An 18,883-nucleotide genomic window follows, 5' to 3' on the forward strand; every position below is an offset into this window, starting at 1 on the left:
AGGTTTCTGTGGCTACTCAGTAGTAGAAATAGAATCTGACTGAACCCAAGTTTCTAACTCCAAAGCCTAGTTTCTTAGTCACTTGTTTACATAGTCAGGATAAAGTCTCTTGAACATCTAAGCATCAGACACAAATGAACCCTCAGAGGAGAGCAAACTTACATAAAACCAGCATGGGGAAGCCCAGGGGTCAGACCTAAAACAACATTAACATTTGATGTTAGTATCTAAAGATTCCAAGCTGGTTCCACCTCCCAGCCTGTAGACTAGCAGACTAGTTATATCTCAGGTCAGCACTGCTCAAGATGCCCATGACTCACCCAGATCTGCAGCTTCACTCGCTTCTCATGACGATATACTGTCTTCACCTTGAAGTCGATGCCCACAGTGCTAACAAAGGCCGGGGTGAAAGTGTCATCAGCATAGCGGAAAAGGAAGGAGGTCTTGCCAACACTGCTGTTGCCGATGATGAGCAGTTTGAACATATAGTCAAAATTCTGGTCAGAGGCATCTTTGACTCCAGTTTTACTGTCAGTCACTGAAGCCATCTGCAAGAGAGACCTATGGTCACTTGAGAACACACCTCTAGTGTGACTTTCAGTCACCAACCTTCTAATGGTCAACTATCATTTACACACTCTCCACCCCAGCTTAACAGAGGAAATACACAGAATCACCCCATCGTTGCACCTGCCACAAATGTTGTCTTAGGACTAGGGTGGAACCCAACTCCTCCCCTTCAATCCCATTCAGCAAATATTTACTGAATATGTTGATCTGAGGCAAGCCCTAGCTGGATTTGGGGAGTACAAATATGAATCAGACATGGTGGCGGATCTCTGGGTGGCTAGACACTAGAATAAAAGAACAGGGAAACAGAAGTAACAACTATAGGGAAGTGATAAAACCTTGACTAAGAAAGTCCACAAGAAGCCTAACCCAATGGGAAGACATGGTGGTCAAGGAGAGTCTCCTGTAGGAGGCAGGGCTCAGTATAGGGTTATCATTCCCTGTTTCAAAAGCTTTTATGGCTCCCCACATCTCTAAATATCAAGTCCAAACCATTCAGATTAATGAAGAACCAACTAACCAAAGAATCAACTTTCTAAGCTTTTGTTCCCCAATTCTTCTCCCCATCAACCTGTGCTACCTTAATATTAAATTACACTTTACTCCAAATACTCCACAGTAAGCCTTCGTCCCTTTGTATGTGGATTCCTTCTGCCTAGAATGATTTTTCCCCCTAATAAACTCCTATTCATCCTTGTAGGTCCAGGTAGAGTGTCACCTTCCCTGTGCATGGCAGAGATATGACTCCTGCTCCTGTGTTCTCACAACACTCTAATGGTACTTTTGTCATTTTGGAACTGTTTACTCTTCTGGCCCCTCTTTTAGACTGAACATCTGGGATTTAATATACTCCATTTCTGCATGCCTGGCTTCTAGCACAAATCCTCACACATAACAGCACTCAGTAAAAACATGTGCTGAATTAATGAAAGTCACTTCATCACTTTGGGGCCCCAATATCCTCATATAGGAAATGGGGAGAACAATTTCTGCCCTTGCGTTTCTCACGAGGCTATTATAGGGCTTGAATGAGATAACAATGATTATGACCTTCATAAACTGATAAATTCCACAGTTGTGTGAATTTAAGTCCTTATAATCCAATCTTTCTAAGCCTTGATCTTTTATTTGTTCATTCACTCATTCATTCATTCAGCAAATATTAGTATGTGCTAGGCCTACTACCATTCTCTCCTTTTCTTAGAACACTTTGAATCTGAACTCCATGATCCAGTGTAACAGAAGAGGAAGGAGGTCTTGCCAACTCTGCTTCTGCCAATGATGAGCAGCTTGAACATATAGTCAAAATTCTGGTCAGAGGCATCTTTGACTCCAGTTTTATCACTGCTCACTGAAGCCATCTGCAAGAGAGACCTATGGTCAGTTGGCTACTTTGAGTCACCAACCTTCCAATGGTCCTATTACCTGATGTGAGTCCTTTAGTTGCTTCTTCTACAGCTTCGAAACACCAAGTGCCCTACTTCTCCACCTTAAGTCTCTCCTCTTGCTTAACACTAGGTACAAACGGGCTGGGTAAGTAATCAGGGAATGGTAGAAGGTACCTCTAATGTGAGAAAGTGTTCAGGTTATCATTGTCTTTGGTAGTTCCTTTTTTTTAATACCTTTATTTATTTATTGATTGATTGATTTTATGTAGTGCTGAGGATCAAACCCAGTGCCTCACATGTGCTAGGCAAGCGCTCTACCACTGAGCTACAACTCCCACCCAAAAAAAAGAAAGGAAGTGAGATTGTTGAGTTTGGCTTTATGTAACTCTCAGATAAACTATAAAGACAAGAAGCTGATGAACATAGAAGGTTGTTTTTGTTTTTTGCAGTACTAAGGATTAAACCCCAAGAATAGTCAGGTCCTCTACCCCTGAGCTACATCCTCAGATCTTTTTATTTTTATTTTGAGATAGGTCTTGCTAAGTTGCCCAGCCTGACTTTGAATGCAGGAATTCTCCTGCCTCAGCTTCCCAAGTCACTGGGATTATACTACCACACAATACTCAAATTTAAAGCACTCTTTAAGAACAATGAGACACATATATAGAATTGATATTTAAAAAAAAAAACTTTCTTAATATATCACCACTAGTCTTCAGTGCCCTCTGTTCTTCCTGCCTTTATATAAGACCCTCAGCTTCATCCCTGTATCATCAGTCCCATGACAAGGCTCAAGAGGTATAAAACATGTCCAGGATACTTGGAGGCTTAGGCACAACAGCATTTTTAAAATTTTTTTTTATTCTAATTTGTTATATATGATATATTACACATATAGAGCACAATTTTTCATATCTCTGGTTGTATACAAGTATACTCACACCATTCGTGTCTTCATACAGGTACTTTGGATAACGATGTCCATCTTATTCCACCATAATTTCTAACCCCATGCCCCCTCCCTTCCCCTCCACCCCTTTGTCCTATTCATAATTCCTCTATTCCTCCCATGCTCCCCCTCCCTTCCCAACTATGAATCAGCCTCCTTTTATCAGAAAAAACATTCAACATTTGGTTTTTGGGTTTTCACTTAGCATTATCTTCTCCAACTCCATCCATTTACTTGCAAATGTCGTGATTTTATTCTCTCTTATTGCTGAGTAATATTCCATTGTGTATATATGCCACATTTTCTTTATCCATTCATCTACTGAAGTGCATCTAGGTTGGTTCCACAATTTACCTATTGTGAATTGTGCTGCTATAAACATTGATGTGGCTGTGTCCCTGTAGTAGGATAACAGCATTTCCCCCCCCACCCCAGTGCTAGAGATTGAACCCAGGGGTGCTCTACCACCTCTTTTAATTTTTTTTTTTGTGGAGACAAGACCTCACTAAATTGCCCAGGCTGCCCTTGACATCGCCATCCTGTCTCACAGGCATGCACTACCACATTCAGCTAGACATAATATCATTTACATGAAAGAAGAAAGTGAGGTTGGAAAGGAGAGTGCAATTGGCTGTTTAAACTGTCTCACAGACTTCACTTTTCAGTTTGTCATAATACAAGATACAAAGCCTATTTCAAGAATTGATGATTCAAGCCTGTGAGGGGGCACACACCTGTAATCCCAGTGGCTCAGGAGGCTGAGGCAAGAGGATCTCAAGTTCAAAGTTAGCCTCAGCAAAAGCAAGACACTAACCAACTCAGTGAGACCCTGTCTCTAAATAAAATACAAAATAGGGCTGAGGATGTGGCTCAGTGGCCAAGTGCCCCTGAGTTCAATCCCTGGTATGCCCCCAAAACAAAACAAAACAAAAAAAGAACTGGTGATTTAAAAGAATTGTTTTTTCTACCTAACAGAAGGGAAGCCACCACAATGACATGATACCATCTTTCACTCTGCTCCATTCGTCTTTCTTTGTCTTTGTTTACAAAAGAAAATTTCTGCTATGAAAGTACATATTCATTATAAAAAATTTGAAATTTATGCAAATGTATAAAAGATAAAATTTTAAATTATCTAATATCTCACTTACCCAAAAATGACTACTATTAAAATTTTAGGGGCTGGGGATGTGGCTCAAGCAGTAACGCGCTCGCCTGGCATGCGCGCAGGGCGCTGGGTTCGATCCTCAGCACCACATAAAAAGAAAATAAAGATGTTGTGTCCACCGAAAACTGAAAAATAAATTTAAAAAAATTCTCTCTCTCTCTGTCTCTCTTTCTTCTCTCTCTCTCTTAAAAAAAAATAGTATATTTCTTTCAATATGTATTCATTCAAAAAAAAATGCTTGTACCACCATACATGCCTATTTTTAAAATTATATCTTCTTAAATTTTTTTTAATTGTAGATGGACACAATATCTTTATTTATTTATTTTGTGTGGTGCTGAGGATTGAACCCTGTGCCTCACACGTGCTAAATAAGCATTCTACCACTGAGCTACAGCCCCAGCCAAGAACTATATCTTATTCATTAATTTAAAAGGCAATGCACACTCATTGAAGGTAATTCATCAACTTTTCATTATTTACTATATTATTTTTCATCATCTGTAATTTGCATTATTTTCTTACTTTTTAACATAAAAAAAATAAGTAATATGGAACCTAAAATCTTATACTGAAAAGTAAGTGTTGCTTCCATCCTGGTTCCCAACTTCCAGTTTCCCTCCCCGGAGGCACATGTTACCAATTTATATCTCCTTCAGAGAAATTTTTTGCATATACAAGCATAGAAAAATATACTTTTTATTTATATGTAAATGATAGCATACCATACATTCTAGTCTATAATTTCTATGCATATTTTAATAGCTGAGATCATCTGCACAGAAAGTATAGACCAGAATGTATGGTATGCTATCATTTGGCAAAAGTATTTAAATTTTAAAAGTACTTAATAATTTAGTCATGTATGACTAAAAAAAAAAAATAAAATCGTATGGGAAAAAAAAGTATTTAATAATTTAAAAAGTACTAAGACTTTAAAAATTCTTCATAAAATCATTTCCTACGACCAGTTCTTTAATGTTGTCATTCTCTTTGAGAGTTGCTTTTCGGTTTAAGTTGTGTTTCTATTCTTAATTATTATATATTAAATTGAAGTGAACATTTCTCTCTTTTTTTAATTATTTAAGTTGTAGATGGACTGAATACCTTTCTTTAAATTTATTTTTATGTGGTGCTGAGGATCGAACCCAGTGCCTCACATGCTAGGCAAGTACTGTACTACTGAGCTACAGCCCCAACCCTGAAGTGAACATTTCTTTGCATAAACCTTTGTTCACTTTCCTAATTATTTCCTCAAAAAGTGGTCAAAGGGCAACTTCACTAAAACACAGCTTTGATTTTCATTTTAATTTCATGTCCTTTATCTTATTTTATCCTCTAAACCTGGGAAATAAAGTTGAAAGGACAAGGATTATTCCCATTTGAATTAAGAAGATTCACCCAAGTCTCATAGCAAATGGCTGAGACTAGACTCGGTACCCTGCAGTGTTATGGGAAAGTTTTAAATTTCTGCTCTACCCATCAGTTGAATTCTTAAGCAAGTCGTATTGACTCACTAAGTCAGAGCATTATTACCTTAAAATAGGAAATTGCCACCTACTTCATGGAGCAATGGTACAAATATAGTAAGCACTACTATATGTAAACAATCTGAGCGTTTATTGGCCTATAGGAGGTACTCTAAAATTATTACTTCACTAGCCCCTTTTATTCACATTTGCTGTCAAATTTTGTTCAACTGCCTCTCTCTCATCTGGGCTTCATTATTTGGGTGCTGTTTTACAACAAACTAACTGCTTCTCTTTCTGGATTGAAAGGAGTTTTATCTATCATGGGGACACCAACACTGGACCTATATCTTTAGAAGATGATACTTCTTTCAATAAACATTAATTATTTTTCATGTGCCAGATTACCAATATAAATGTTTTCATTTTATCTGATGAAGCCAGTTTTATACTCTTAAACTGCTAGAATTAGAAGGATACTGAAGTGACAGGTTTATCATAACAAAAACCCTGGCTATTTGTGCCAGCTTTCATAGTAACTCAGTGTATGAAATTGGGCAGGTCATTAAAACTCTAAGACTCAGTGTTCTCATCTAATAATAATAATAACTACTTCACAAGGCTGCTGTGAATTTTAAATAAGAGAATGAATGTAACTGCTTTATACACCATGCTGAGAAAATACATGTGGCCTTATGTAGAAACAGATGTGGAGAGTGGAGAGTGATGGCGAGAGTCAAAGATAGTTTCAATTCCTGTTCCGATCCAACCCCTAGCATCATTTTGTAGGTAAATGAAATTGAGGCTCCACAAAGAGAAGCAAATTGTTTAAGGCCACACAGTTCATGATCCGAACTTCTGTTAGCCGGTGTCTTCCAGATTTGACAGGGCTTAAGGAAGATAAAAGCCAGAACAATTTTAGGGTGAGTAGAGAAGTGTCCCCAACACCATTCCGTACTTGCCACACTCTGCCATCGACATCTGCTTATGTGCACACAGCACAGCTTTCCCAGTAGGTGGTGTGAGAATAGAAGCCCCCAAGGGGGATCTTCTCAGGAGGGGGGCAAGGGGGACACAGACATCTGGAAGAGAGGCAAAAAACATCCCAGCAGGCAGCCGCCTGAGGCAGATCTGAGCAGACAGGTCACTGCACAGTAGTGCATGCAGAACTGCATTTGTAAGATAAGATTGATCAAACCTTCCCTCTCTTTTGTGACAGTCACATAAAATGATAAAGCTGGGTGGCTCACTGTCTCCATGAGCAATACAAATGAAGGCCTAGGAATCATCTGGGAAGTATGTTATCCCTGATCCCAGGCTGGGGGAAGGAAAGAAATGGCTCCTCAAAAAAAGATGTGAAAAAACAAGTGTCCCTTTCAGTCTCATAGGCAGCAGAAATAAACACCTAAGTAAGAATCAACTTCAGCCAGGAAAAAGGCGGGGGAGATATCCCCCTAAAATCCATCAAGAAGATATCAACTCAATAAATATAGCAAAGAAGGGAATTCTTTTTTGATTGAGCCAAAAGCTCGGACAGGGAGATTGAGTCCAAGAGACCTGGGTTAAGTCCTGGAACTCTCAGTAGTTGTGTAAATTTAGGCAAATCACGTCCCGAGCCTCAGTTTCCTCATCTAAAAAATAAGTTAATAAAATGGCTTCCTGGCAAAACTCTTGTAAGAATTAAAACTAGTACATAAGAGAGATCTTTATAAATCACTTTGAAATTTTGGGTTTTTTTTTCTCTGTGCTTCATGTTTTCTCATAGCAACTCATCTAAGTACTGAAAATAGTTTGGGGTTCCAAAGCAAACAAAGTCGATATAATTTCCTGCTTTGTCATTTATTAATGGTGAGATCTGGGCAAGAAATTTTACATGACTAAGAAACAGTTTCCTCCTTTGTAAAATAAGCATGTGGGGAAGAATATAGGTAATATAGGTGATTTAGCACAGTACATGGAATATAGCAGGTGTTCAAAAAATGTAATTCCTTATCTTCCTTCAGAGAACATTTATCAGTGGGGCTAAGGAGTTAGGCAAATGTGAACCTCCCTCTACTATATATATGCCCATTCTCCCAAAAGGCATATTCTTTTAAAATTAAATCTTTAATTCATTTTCCACTGCCAACCCATCATCACCAGCCTAGCCCAGCCCACCTCCTCATTGTTATCCCAGGTCTTGTATAGCCAATAGAAACACCATCATAATTGCTATCATATATTGAGCTCCTACTAACCGCCAAGTATTCTACTAGTTACTTTCAATGCATTTTATCTGCACAACAACAGATGCTTGATAAATGTTCATTTTCTTCCTTCTCCAGGTTGGAAAAAGATAATATTACTCAGCAATAAAAGAGAATACAATTTTGGCATTTACAAGTAAATGGATGGAGATGGGAAATATCATGCTAAGCAAAGTAAGCCAATGGGAAAAAAACAAAGGCCGAATGTTCTCTCCGTTAAGTAGAGGCTGATCCATAATGGGGGATGGCATGGGGAAAATGGAGAAACTTTGGGCAAAGGGGAGGGAGTGGAGGGGATGAAATATGGGGACAGGAAAGATGGTGGAAAGTGATAGATATTATTACCCTAGGTACATATATGAGTGCACATATGGTGCAATGCTACATTGTATACAATCAGATAAAAGAAAAGTTGTGCTGCAATTGTGTACAATGAATCAAAATGCATTCTGCTGTCATATATACCTAATTAAAATAAATTTTTAAAAACTTTAAAAAAAGATAGCCATGTGTGTAACTGCTGACAGAATGGAGGCACACCTGCATAAGAACATCAGTGTGTGGGTGGGAGATGTGGCTCAAGCGGTAGCGTGCTGGCCTGGCATGCGTGCTGCCGGGTTGGATCCTCAGCACCACATACAAACAAAGATGTTGTGTCCGCCGAAAACTAAAAAATAAATATTAAAAATTCTCTCTCTCTCTCTCTCTCTCTCTCTCTCTCTCTCCCTCCCTCCCTCCCTCCCTCTTTAAAAAAAAGACATATTAAAAAAAAGGAACATCAGTGTACATCACATTTATAAGTACTTTACAGTTTACAAAGCTCTTTTCACCCATTATATCCTATTGGCTTCTCATAATCCTTGGGGTAGATGAAGAAATTGAGGCAGAAACCACCTCAGCTCAATTCTTCATTCAGTCAACATTCACCAAGCACCTAGCATGTGCCGGGCCCTGTGCATATTCTGGGAAGATGTCCTAATGAGCTCCAAACTTTTTTTTTTTTTTTTGTACTTATAGATGGACAGAATGCCTTTATTTTATTTGTTTATTTTTATGTGGTGTTGAGGATTGAACCCAGTGCCTCAGCATGCTAGGCAAGCACTCTGAGTGCTGAGCTACAGCCCCAGCCCCCATGAGCTCCAAACTTAAGTATTCTGTTACTGATAGCTTCTTCTTTTTTTTTTTTTAATTACAATCTTTAAGAAACTGGAAATTTATTTCTTGGATTGGAGGTCATTTTAGATTTTGCCTTTTCCTATACTGTATCCTCTAGTAGGAATGCACTCTACTCCACTACTAGCTAAAATCCCTCATGAGGAGGTTCCCTGACCCACCTGCCTTCCCAAAAGGCCTCGCCTCTGACTACCACCATTCTAGCCCTTCCCATTACCACAGAGAGGGCCTTTCATAACTTCCATTGTCTTCCTCTGTTTATAGCATAGAAAATAGATGTGTGCTGTACCTAAGCGCATACACTCATATCCAATCATTTTATTGTCCTCCATCCCTGCACATCTGGATTCTGGGAAGCTGGGATGGAAACCCACACACACCCACATATACACCTCTCTTAGTTTCCAGAGGTTGCCACACTGTCCACCCCAAAGTCCCTTCCACGCTTAGACTCCAGAACAGAGGAAGCCTATGGATGAATTTTTCCTGTCCACGATTTGCTTCTTGTTAGTGATCCCAGGTGGCAATGTAATCTGGTCCAGTGCTAGTCCCCCCCGCCCCAACCCCTCTCAGTCTTCTGAGAATCCTAGCACCTAGGCTTCACTGTTCGCATTACTTCCCCCAACACACCACAACCCACACCTGGTCTCCTCCCCAACCTGACCCAGTGCCCCCACCACCCCAAATTCTCCAAGTTCGCTCACCTTTCTTCCACCTCCAGCCTCCAGACCCTGCTCTATTCCGGCGTCTCCCCGCCCCGACTCCTGACTAGAACCCAGGCGCCCCCTGCCCACATCTAGAACCATGCCCACTCCCTCCTCCAGCTTCCGCGCCCTTGCTCTGCAGTCAGGGTAGACCCAGCTGGCCTCCCACCTTTTCATTCTTCCAAGCTAGCAGCTTCCAAGCCCCACCCCTCGCCCTGCATTCACCGCGACCCCTTCTGGGGTACCAACTGGGTTCCAGCTTTGCGCTCCCTCCTTTAGTAGCTATTCATACTCACACCTCCTGTCCGCTGACCCTCTCTCGGACCTGACACCCTCGCCTGCTCAGCGCCCCTTCCTCTCAGCACCTCACTCCTCATCCATTCCCCTCCCCTCCCCTCTTCGCCTCCACGCCTCCTCCTGCCCTAGCTCCTCGGCTCCCGGGCTCCCTCTTTCCGCACTAACCCTCCCCGCTCTACCCCGAGCCGCCAACGCCCCCCTCCCCAGTTTCCCCAGCAATCCCGCTGCCCTTCAGTTGCAGCTCATCTTTCCCCCCATGCGGGGCACGCTTTTTTGCCCTCTGCCCTTGGAGCTCCCCGGGAGGCCCCTACCTTTCAGGGAGAGCCCCTCAACGCCCCCTGCCAAGGCCAGTGCCTCCTCCTTGTCTCGGCGTCCCTCTCTAACGGCCTCCCCCAGCCCTTCTTTTCGGTGTCCCCTCGGCTGCCCAGCGCTAGCTCTCAGCACTCGTTCACTTTTCCTCGCCGGCTGGATGCTGGGGCCGCGCCCCTTACCTCGGACTACGAGGTGGACGAGGTACTGGGTCACGGACTGCGCAGCCGGACGGTCCCACGTGGCGGCAGGAGGGTTGCTGCGGGATCTGGGGAGCCTGGCAGGGTGGAGCCGGGTGGAGCGAGACGGACGGATCTGGTCCCCACCTCAGCGGATGAGGACTGAGGCTCACTCAGGCTCCAGCTGGGTTCAGCTCCCGCTGAGTCCAGTCCCCGCCCAGGGGCGGAGTCCGTGTTCGCCCCGCCCCTAGCTCCTGGCAGGTGTTGGGAATCCAAGGTATCTTGGGGGCCCACAGCTCCCCCATATTTGGGTGGCTATTGTGATTTACCTTAATTCTCACATCTTGCTCCACAGAAAATCTACTGGGTGACCAGAGAGCTTTGATGATAAAGTAGATGATGATAGGCACTGAGCTTTCCTTTTTTCAAATAACTTTCTTGCGAGTTACATCGCTCCTTTCTCACAAAAGCCCAGAGAGGGAGAGAGGCAGAACCTTAATGGCGGACTACAAGTAGAAACTAAGCCAGAAATCTGGGTATCGTCCTCAATTTGATACATTCCTTCACTTGCTCTGCAGTCCGGGTAGACCCAGCTGGCCTCCCATCTTTTCATTCTTCCAAGCTAGCAGCTTCCAAGCCCACCCCTCCTGGCTTTAGTATATCCTTACTCTTCCTCTTGATTCCTACTGCCCATTCTCTGATTCAGGATTCATTACTTCTTGCCTGGACTAAAGCAACAGCTTTGTTATTCCTAATTCTGCTCTCCAATACCTCCTCTACATCAGTGGCCTGAGTAAACTTTTTGTAAAATTTTTATTACTATTATTAATTTTAGTTGTAGATGAATACAATACATTTATTTATTTATTTATAATACTGAGGATAGAACCTAGTGCCTCACATGTGCTAGGCAAGAGCTCTACCACTGAGCCACAATCCAAGCCCCCTGAGTAACCTTTTTAAATGTCACTATCAACCTGGTTTTAAAACAAACCAAAAGAAAAAGAAAAGAAAACTTTCAGTGTTTCCCCATTACCAACAGTAGCTTGGAGGCTACCAACTGGAATGGAAAGTTTTCTTGCCTGAGCATTAGAAAGTCCCACTCTTCCAAGAGTGGTATGTACAGAAGATAATTAGCAACCCACCTTCAAACCCTCTTGTGGACTTCACTTCCAGTCTTCCTGAGGCCACAGGAGCCAGCTGACTGTTTTAGTCTAAAGTAGTTGTCCTTCCCTACACTCTTCCCCTATACCAAATCTTAGAGGTCTGAGTCAAATACCAAAACCAGTTTTTCACCAAGTTGCATTCTGAACCTGTCTACATTCTTTCCCCCCAGCCTAGGCAATCACCCAAATTAACAGTCCTTCTGCTTGTCTGTCCTGTCCCTCAGACTCAATCCTTTATTCTATTCTGAGCTTCTTCCCAACCCTTTCACTCATTTCTACTGCCCATTTCTCAGACAGCCTTTTCCCCTGTGTCCTCCAGAGCCCTCTTCCTTTGTCAACAAACTCTTCTACACCCACTGCTTCAGAGTACTCAGGTTACTTCTTTGTATTTATTGAAATATTACTGTCCTCCAGGACCCTGCTCCCTTTTTAGCCCTCTACGAGAAGGCTTCTCAATTTCCCACTACCCACACACCATAAAACTAGGAGGTGGGCCAGCATTGCCACTTCCCCGCTTGTACAGAAATTTCTTCTCCTTTGCTCTCCAACCATACCATCCTCATACCCTTCCTCACCACTGACCTCAGTTTCTCTTATGTATTAACTATTTCAACCCCTGGCTCATGGTCATCCTCACTAGCCCCTGTCATACAATCCTCATAGTGACTTCAATGGTCATGGGTTTCCGGGCCCTCAGTCACTGGCCTTGTTTTTACATTACTGAGGCCACCATCTCCCATAGTATACTGAACCCCTTGATCACTTACTACTGGGACCTCTGTAATCTCAAAAGCAAACATCTTAAGGGCTGGGGCTGTAGCTCAGTGGTAGAGCACCTGCCTCACATGCGTGAGGCACTGGGTCCAATCCTCAGCACCACATAAAAATAAATAAAGATATTGTGTTCATCTAAAACTAAAAATATATATTTTTTAAAAAAGCAAACATCCTATGCTGACTATTCACTTACTTTCTCCAATAAACACTTACTTTCCTCATTTCAAAATTGGTGAGAAGATAATGATTATTGATTCTTCACAGGAATAATAACATATAAAACTATCCTTTTAAAGTTGTGAAACAATATGAGAACAGATGGCATTGCTTTTATGTAGCCTCAGGTCTTTCTCCTTCTCCTCCCCCTGAAAGGCCATATGTAAAAGAAAGAGAACAGGCTTGGGGCCAGCAGACCTGGTTTTCAATCCTTGTCACAATACTGGTTTGCTGTACAATCTATGTCAATTGCCTTATTTTTTTGACATGTGTATCCCTTCCTTATCTGAGGAACATAACAAGAGCTACCTTCCAGAATTGTGAAGATAAAATGAGCAAATGAGCTACTGGAAAGCACTTAATAAAAGGCTAGGTACAGAGTAAGCACTCAATAAATATGAAACATTGTGGTTATTATAACAGAAAAAATGCTATATTTAACCACAACTGCTTTCTAAGAAGGGTAGATGCTAACACACAGAAGGTCCTTTGTCTTATTTGAGTCCCTGAATGTGGAGTAAGTCTGGGAGAGAAGGGGGGAGCACCACAAATTTGCTCTATGTAAAAAGATGGAGGAGAATTTGAAATTCAGTTGGCAAAATGGGAGGGAGGGGTAATAAAGAGAGATGGGAGGGGGAAAAGGAAAAAGATAAGTAAGAAAATCAGTGTAAAGGTAGATTCTGCATGGGTAGAGTCAGAGGAAATCTTCCCATGGTGAGTGGGCAAAGGGTTTTAAGCACTGGCATGACTATGATGTGACAACTTCTGTGACTCTCCAGATGTCAAGAGAGTCTACCACACCTACAAATGCTTTCTGAGAGGAATCACGATGGTGCATGAGTAAGGAAGTTAAGCAATGCTTTGTTTTGTCTTAATTGAAAAAGGAGACTGGAGGTACCTCTAAGAGCATGGGCTCTCATGGAATTGACAAAAATCTTGTAGAGAACTTTGAATTAGATATTTTATCCCCTTTAATCCTCAATATAATCATGCAAGGTATGGATTATCAGCCTCTTTTCATAGATAAGAAAATTGGAATCAGAAAGCTTATGTAACTTGCTCAAGGTCACACATTTGGTAAATGGAAGAGCCATTTATCTTGGAGTCTGTCTGACACCAAGGCCAGGGGTTTTTCTATCAGGCCTGAGAATTTTGGTTGCTCAGCGAATACCATTGTTTCTACAACAAAATTTCCTAGAATCTTTTCTAGTTGTTAGGATCAAGAAATCAACCTTCTCTAGTTCATATTTTTTATTTTCATAAATTTTTATAAAATTTATGTTTTTTTAAAGAGAGAGAATTTTTTAATATTGATTTTTTTAATATTTATTTTTTAGTTTTCGGTGGATACAATATCTTTATTTTTTTATTTTTATGTGGTGCTGAGGATCAAACCCAGTGCCCCACGCATGCCAGGTGAACGCACTACTGCTTGAGCCACAGCCCCAAAATTTATGTTTTTATCATATGAGAATCAGTCATTTAAAAATTTTTTTATTTGTTCTTTTTAGATTTACATGACAATAGAGTGTATTTTGACATACTATACATACATGGAATATAACTTATTCTAATTAGGAGGTTGTACATGATGTGGAGTTTCACTAGTGGTGTATTTATATATGAACATAGGAAAGTTATATCTGATTCATTTACTGTCTTTCCAATTCCCATTCTCTTTCCCTTCCCTTCCTTCCCCTTTGTTTAATCTACTGAACTTCTACACCACCCCACCTTGTTGTATGTTAGCATCCGCATATCAGAGAACATTTGGCTTTTGGTTTTCTGTGATTGGCTTATTTCACTTAATATGATAGTCTCCAGTTTCTTCCATTTGCTGGCAAAAGTCATAAAGTTGTTCTTTGTAGTGGCTAAGTAGTATTTTATTATGTATATATGCCACATTTTCTTTATCCATTTATCTGTTGAAGGGTTCCTATACTGGTTTCATAACTTAGCTATTGTTAATTGAATTGTTATAAACATTGATGTGGATATTTCACTATAGTATGCTGATTTTAAGTCCTTTTGGTATATACTGAGGAGTTGGGATAACTGGGACAAATGGTCATTCCTTTCCAAGTTTTCTGAGGAACCTTCATACTGCTTTCCAGAGTGGTTGCACCAATTTGTAGTCCCATCAGCAATGTATGAGTGTATCATTCCCCCACATCCTCACCAACATTCATCATTACTTGTATTCTTGATAGAGATCAGTCACTTTTAAAAGGTAGTATCATATGTGGATGTCATTTGGAATTAGTAAATCTTCACAGGACAAATATTTATCCTAGTGTGAGTCCCTCGTGGTCAGCCTGTGAACTTAGCCAAAATCACAGGTCAAGTGTTCTTATTCAAACTCTTCGGTAGGTTGCCTCATGCCACAGAGGAGTTAAAGCAGGTTCCTGAAGCCCACCAGAACCTGTGAAACAGCTCAATAATGTAGAGTTCATTGAGAGGAATGGTGGAAGATGGGGCCACAAAAACAGGTTGTGATCAGATAGTCTGAGGCTTTGTAAATCATATTAAGGGTTTTGGACTTTACCTTGCAAAGAAAAAAGGTTTGAAGCAATGGAGTAACATGATAACATGTGTCTGTAAGAAAGTTAACTCTGACTGTTGTAGGAACCAAATGACTTAGATTGGAAGGGTAGGAAGCAGGGAAACAGGAGATAGGGAAAACAGTCAAAAGACTGCTATAATAATCCAAGCAGGAGACAAAAAGAACCAGAACTAAATCATAGCTATGGGGAAGGTAGAAAGTAGAGTGTTGTGATATATATTGAAAGGTAAAAATTCCTTGGACTTGGTGGCAGATTAAATGTGAAATATGATGGAAAGGGCTTTGGCAACCAAGTAGATAATAAAGCCATCTATTGACGTAGGGAGCAGAGAAGTTGTTTCTGTTATCTATTGCTGCATAACAAACCACTCCCCAAAACTCAATGGCTTAAAACAAAAATAATTTATTATTTCTCACAATCCTGTGGGTGGTTATATAGCTCCATTGCTAGTTTCACTTCGGATTACTTAGGAGCTGCTTTCAGATGGAAGATCAGCTGGACAGGAAGGAAGGTCTAATATGTCCTCACTCATATGTCTGGCAGTTGGTGCTAGCTGGGCACAATGGTTTCTCTTCATGTGGCCTCCCATGTACCAATAAGCTAGACAAACTTACATTCTAGCCTCAGGGCAGTGTTCCAAGAGGGTAAAAGCAGAAGATACAATCTCTTAGGGCCAAGCCTCAAAAATCATCATATCACCTATAATACATTCTATTGATCAATTCAAGTCATAAGCCCAACACAAGGGGATGGTAAAGTAAACTCTGCCTCTGATTGGGAAGGAGAGCAAAGTCTCATTAAAAAGAGGCATGGATAGAGGGAAGGGAGGAACCTAGGTCCTTTTGCCAATCTATCTCAGGACTGAACACATATTTGAATAAATGAGAAAAAAATGATGAGAATCTCAAATGCCACCTCATGCACTAATCACTTTTTCCTTCTTCCCTATGCATCAGTTTCTTCATTTGTAAAATAAATGAATGTGCAAGTTCGTTCTCCCCATCTACATCTCTTTATAAAGTGAAATTGGTTAAAATGTACACTAAGGGCACTGTCCTGTCACCAAGACACAGTGCTGTCAACAAGGGTGGAATATGAAACACACATAGGAAACATTTAACATGTGAATAGTCAAATGGTCGAACCTGGGAACTACCCCCTATTCCTCTCTCCCTTGCCCACCCTACCAACCCTTCACCAGTGCTAGCCCATTCTACTTTTCTGGAGCTCTCCATTTCATCCCTTCTTCTCCATTCCATGATCAAATCTTCCTCACTGTCCTACTCCCACAATAACCTTCAATCCTCCCTAAAATCCACATTCCATACTGGAGTACAGGACTCTTCCTAAGCCCAGCTTAAAACCCCCATTGCCTTCCTCTGAAGTCCATCTGTTTAACATGAGCCCATGGTCCCCGGTAATTGGGCCCATCTACCCTTCACTCTCATTGCTAGTCACATGCTCCTCATACCTTGACCTCCAATGACTTTAAACTGTGTGGTGTTCTCTGTATGTGACTTGCTCCATAACATCTCCATGAGTTTGAATGAGTTTTTCCCTTTCCCTGGAATGTCACTCCCTCATTTATTCATTTACTCATCCAACTAGAAAATATCTCCTGAGCATCATGTGATGGTTTGGACACAAAGGTCCATATGTTAAAGGCTTGGTACCCAGATTGGCTCTGTTGGGAGATGATGATACCTTTAAGAGGTAGGACTTATTGAGAAGTCTTTAGGCCACTAGGGCATGCCCTTGAAGGGGATAGGATAGTGGGACCTTGGCCCCTTTCTCTCTTTTATGTACTGGCCACAGAGTGAGTGGTTATGCTCTGCTATACACTCCCTCTATGATGTTCTGCCTCACCACAAGCCCAAAAGCAGTGGGGCCAATGGACCATGAATTAGAATCTCCAAAACTGTAAAACAAAATAAACATTTTATCTTTGTAAGTCAATTATCTCAGATATTTGTTTTAGTGGTAAAAAGCTGACTAATACGTACTTGCTTTGCACAGAGGTGAATAATTCATGGTCCCTAACCAAAAGGAGCTCAGTGTCTGGTGCAGGATAATGATGCATAAAATACACTAATTTGAATTCCACAAAGGTCAAGGCCACACTACCAACTAATACAGCACCTCCTTGATCACTCTTAGAAGGGCTTAAGGGCTATTTGTTGAATAAATAAGTATATAAATATTTACAAAGGATTTTTCATTTCCACCATTTCATTTAATTTTCATAATATAAGCCTGTGAGATGGGGTTTGAATCATGCCATCTTAGATGTGAGCGAAAAATTACTAGCCCATGGTTTCTTAGCTATTGAAAGTACAGAAAGCCAAGACTGCAGGAACACATTGATGTATTTGGCAAGACGTGGCTATTTTCTCTGTGGTTCTGGTCAGCAGGGAGGAACCTGAGGTGTTAGGCCTGGCCCCATGCTGGGTCCTGGGATGCAGACTTGAGACTTACCCTGGGCTTTTAAGGATCAGTTGGAGTTAAATGCATGGAGAAGCAGCCAAGCTAGATGGACCAATATGAGCAAAGGCCCAAAGGTGTGAAATGCTGTGAAGTCTACAGGGAACCTCAGAGAATTTTGAATCTCTAGAAGCACAGGTAATGGACACAGTAGCAGGTGTCAGAGCCTGTGGTCAGCCAGAGCCTAGGGGGCCATACTAAGGTAATAGACTTAATGGTCAGGAAATGCAAAACTTACAAGGCTTTATCCAGAGGAAGACTTATCTGAATTTGTTTTAGAAACAGCTTCGTCTGCACAGTAGGAAATGGATTGAACATCCTAAAATGCAGGTGCAGAGAAACCGGTAGGGTGGCAGGGTAGTTTCAAATGAAGAGTGTAGGACCTGAGATGGAAGATACAGTGGGATATTAGGAGATGATAAGAGTGAGCAAATTTGGTGACTGATTGGACATAGATGGGGGAAAAAGGAACTTGAGGCAACTAGGAGAACTTTCTGTCTTGGGTACAGTCATTCCTTGTGAGGAAAGGAACAGAAGACACAATTATGGAGGCATTAGGGTCTAGAAGAATAGGAACAGGAGCCCGATGGTAAGGCAGCAACTGCTCTGGAAATGATTATTCATAATTGTCTTCATTTATTTTATTCAAATTTAATCAAATCCATCAGTGGCTCTGTCAGACTTCTCCAGAGCCCAGAAACAGAATCTTGCACTGTCAGATTTTGTCTCTGCCTCCTCCACCCTCCGGGCCTCTATCCCCAGTTATTAACAGAGAAAATACCTGTTCCATATTTAACACAGACAATGATAAGACAGCACTCTGTATCAGGGTTTTAGTTCAAAACTTAATTTAAAAAAAAAAAGAAAAAAAAAAACTTATTTGAGATCTTACTGAGGAGCCAAAGGAACCCCAACACAGCCTTCCCCCACCAACCCAACACGGGAACCCCTCTGTCCTCAACATGGTGCTTACTTCCAAAGATGCCTCTAGGGCAGACTGCTTTATCCTTAGATAGCTGTTGTTGTTAAGAAAGTCCTCTGGGGCTGGGGTTGTGGCTCAGGGGTAGAGTGCTTGCCTCACAGTTATGAGGCACTGGGTTCGATCCTCACCACCACATAAAAATAAATAAAGGTATTGTGCTCATCTACAACAAAAATATATTTAAAAAAAAAAAAAAGAAAAAGAAAGTCCTCTGCCTATGTGTAGCTTTAGATCTCTATCATTCT

At 41.2% G+C, this 18,883-nt stretch overlaps 1 protein-coding gene and 1 long non-coding RNA gene across 2 annotated transcripts in view; one reads left to right on the plus strand and one right to left on the minus strand.

Annotated features, from left to right (window-relative positions):
- Positions 1–8,058, plus strand: part of LOC131424419 (uncharacterized) — a 116,382-nt gene extending 108,324 nt beyond the window's left edge. The window contains exons 3-4 of the long non-coding RNA XR_009227378.1: positions 1,775–2,000; positions 7,869–8,058. This is a non-coding gene — a long non-coding RNA (uncharacterized LOC131424419). The remainder of the gene's footprint in view (positions 1–1,774; positions 2,001–7,868) is intronic.
- The window catches only part of Rab3b (RAB3B, member RAS oncogene family), a 60,066-nt gene extending 49,414 nt beyond the window's left edge, over positions 1–10,652 (minus strand). Inside the window, exons 1-2 of the mRNA XM_058581451.1 lie at positions 10,456–10,652; positions 321–548 (exon numbers count right to left, since the gene is read on the minus strand). Of these exons, the coding sequence (XP_058437434.1) occupies positions 321–548 (228 nt within the window). The 5' untranslated portion in view covers positions 10,456–10,652. The remainder of the gene's footprint in view (positions 1–320; positions 549–10,455) is intronic.
- Positions 10,653–18,883: the final 8,231 nt, after the last annotated feature.

This window comes from Marmota monax, unplaced genomic scaffold (genome assembly GCF_021218885.2).
Source record: "Marmota monax isolate L192 unplaced genomic scaffold, Marmota_monax_Labrador192_F-V1.1 WCK01_AAM20220418_F8-fsc00023, whole genome shotgun sequence".
NCBI lineage: Eukaryota > Metazoa > Chordata > Mammalia > Rodentia > Sciuridae > Marmota > Marmota monax.